Source organism: Elaeis guineensis, chromosome 12 (genome assembly GCF_000442705.2).
Source record: "Elaeis guineensis isolate ETL-2024a chromosome 12, EG11, whole genome shotgun sequence".
NCBI classification, from domain to species: Eukaryota; Viridiplantae; Streptophyta; class Magnoliopsida; order Arecales; family Arecaceae; genus Elaeis; species Elaeis guineensis.
Window position 1 is genome coordinate 80,995,137 of NC_026004.2, and position 3,133 is coordinate 80,998,269.

Sequence of the window (3,133 nt, forward strand, 5' to 3'; positions counted from 1 at the left end):
AATCAGCATGTATGGTCTATTTGCCAAATAGGGTTGAGCATAGGTCGGGTTCGGTCGAGTTGAGAGAAAAATTTCATCCGATCAAATTCAATCGGATTGAAGAAAATTCAATCCACTGCCAATCATTCATTATGCATAAACTATCTAAAACTGAAATGAATAGTTTGTAGCAGGATCAGGTGTTATGTCAGTTTGGACTTCAATGTTAACCCAATATTGATTTTAAATCCAACATTGGTCCACTTAGACTTATTTATTTATTTTTATCAATTTAATATAAAAAAGATCTAAACCTCATAAGTCATAAATTTTGGATTTATTTTTGAACATGTACAAAATAAAACAGAAAAAAGAAAAAATTACTTATCTAAAAGTAACTATATCTGAAAACTTTCACTTTAGAATTGTCTTAAATTAATGTACTTCCATCAACAATTCAATGTTAATATTTTTATGAATCCAAATGGATGATAGAGTATTTTTTAGAATGAAGTATTGAAGTCTAAATGACATCGTCCCAAAATAAAAGTGAATTTATGAAATACTACATCTGTCGGATTCGGTTTCATACGGATTAAAAGTGTAGGAATAGAATCCGATTATAAATAATTATTTTTTATAAATTCTAATTCAATTTTATTCGATTTATATTTTAACCGGTCAAAATTAATATTTATTAAGTAGGATTGGATGGATTTATTCGTATCTCGATTATTTGCTCAGCCCATTGCCAAATCTAAACTCTTTTCAGATAGGTTCCATGTGAACATGATACATGAGATGCAGTGTGATAGTACACACCATTGCTAAGAAAACTTTGGAGTTTGCGTAACAATATCTGTTTACCATTTAAAAAATGGCAGTTTTGAATTTTAACACGCTCTCCTCCAGATTCAGCTTATGAACTTTCGAATAAAAATACCCCTGGACTATTTTTCCAAAAAGTACCAGCATCTTTTGAACTTGAATGGAAATTCGGCCAATAAAATGTTTTCATTTATTGAAGAAATAAACAGGGTAACGCAGTAGCTCTATTTCCTCTGCTTTTCTTTTCTATATTAATAACATGATTATTCATCTCTCTCGGATCACAAAAAAATTAAGCTATTCAAGCTTTATTTATATTTCATTTTTAAATTTTTTACTTAAATACAAAATCTCCCATCCCACTACTACGGCAGCATGTTTTCTATGTATGATTATTTTCATTCAAATGATATCATTTTTTATAATTTATATTGTATGTAATTAATTCATTTATAGTTCTCACATTTTCCTGTTTCTAGTAGATACAATAAAGCGGTTTTGGACTAGTAGCTTGTTCTCTGTATCGAAGTTTAACTAAAGCTTTGACAATAATATATGAATCCATATCACTGGGTAGGAGAGGAATATGTTGGGTATAAAGGATTTAAGGAATTACATATTTTCATACAATTGTATTGCATTGCAGAGAGTAATTAGATTACTATGCAATTATTCTCTCTCTCCATGTTTGTTGCAGTTGAAGAACTCTAATGAAGCTCACAAAAATTTACTGCATGAACTTGTAAGTGGAATTAGACGACTCCGTTGTCCTCCATTTTCTTTTATTTTCTTTAAAATCATCTGCCATTCAAATAGACAGAAAAAAAAGGATTGATTAGCTATTGGATGCCTCTTGAATTCAGGAAATGAAGGACGAGCACCCAGTTTATGGTTTTGTGGATGATGACCCTAGCAACTACGCAGGTGCACTGCTCTTGCCAATGGGGCTTCCCACATGTATGCTTTCCGTGTTCAGCCGAGCCAGCCGAATCTCCATCGAATGGGGTTTGGCTCCCATGACCTGCGCCTTGCTTGATTTTATTGTAGCTTAAAGACCTTACAACTTCCAGAGTGGTGTTATATATTAGTATCTTAAGCTATATGACAGTGGTAAGCCTCTCTATCCGCTACTTGTTATCCTTTAGGTACTTTGCATGTGGTGCAAGGTTATAATTGCCTTGTGTTTCTATTGTCTTCCTCATGGTACTTACTGGACTGATGATGTCAAGTGAAATGGAGTTGTTTGAATCCTGACTGAAATTTCTCTTGGTCCATCAAGTGCAAGAGTAAGTTTAGACATCACTTGCAAGCTTTTGCTAGGAAATAAGTAGTTTCATTGCACTAATGATTTCGAATTTTTGTTTTCGGGTTAGAGAAACCTAGATTAATGCTGTTATTGGATGCTGGCAGTCAGATGAAGATTATGTTTGATTGTACCTCGTTGGACAGATGCTCATGCGTAGATCCATAACTCTATTTCATTTCATTTCCCTGTACACAATTGAAACAGGGCATATATGAATAGGTATAGAACAGATGATTCCTGCAATATTGGAGGTGGCTAGCTCAGCTTAGACTAAAGTTGGTCTAGCTGGGATATTCTGAACACCTGAGATGTTCAAATAATGTGGGATAACTTGGCCCAACTCAACTAAACATTGGCTCAAAGCATAGTCAAGGTAAAGCTTGAGCAAGCTCTTTTGAGCTTGGTTCGAGTCCGAGCTGAGCCCGGGCCGCTTGTTTAGCTGATGAACTGAATTCAAATAGCCGGTACTCAGCTTGGCTCCACTCGATTCATGAGTTCGAATCCCCTCAAGTTCAACCTCGAACTTGACGGTGTAGTCCCACAACCATGGCCACCTTATAATGTGGGACGGCCATTATGCATTCCTCTAGTGCCTGCTCCATATGACTTTTGTTCTCATTATACCATGCACCTAAATGAGTGCTCATAGTGACAATGTTTAGCCTCCACGTATAATGTGTGCCAGCTAACTAGAAGCCTAAACTTTGGTGAAATTTCTGCAATGTTGTGGTTGTAAAACGCTCCTACGTTGAGACATGATGGTATCTAAGATTATAGACAAACTATCATGCTGAATCAACCCAAATCCAAGGTGAATAAAACTTGATACAAAGCCGAGCTCCATTGCAATAGTACAATGGATTCTGCACTTGAAGAACATTACAAAATCATTTTTTCCCAAAAAGAAACATTGCGAACAGACCAAAGCGTAAAGAAATTACATGATTCAACTAATTCAAGCTTTCCATGATGTAGGCACTCGCTAGATGTAGTAGGGTGATAACTTGCTTTGTGAGGGTG

General features: G+C 35.3%; 1 protein-coding gene across 1 annotated transcript in view; it reads left to right on the forward strand.

Annotated features, from left to right (window-relative positions):
* DEF1 (MADS-box transcription factor 16) overlaps positions 1-2,067 on the forward strand; it is a 37,122-nt gene extending 35,055 nt beyond the window's left edge. The window contains 3 exon segments of the mRNA NM_001303583.1: positions 1,505-1,549; positions 1,671-1,737; positions 1,740-2,067. Of these exon segments, the coding sequence (NP_001290512.1) occupies positions 1,505-1,549; positions 1,671-1,737; positions 1,740-1,843 (216 nt within the window). The 3' untranslated portion in view covers positions 1,844-2,067.
* The last annotated feature ends 1,066 nt before the right edge of the window (positions 2,068-3,133 follow it).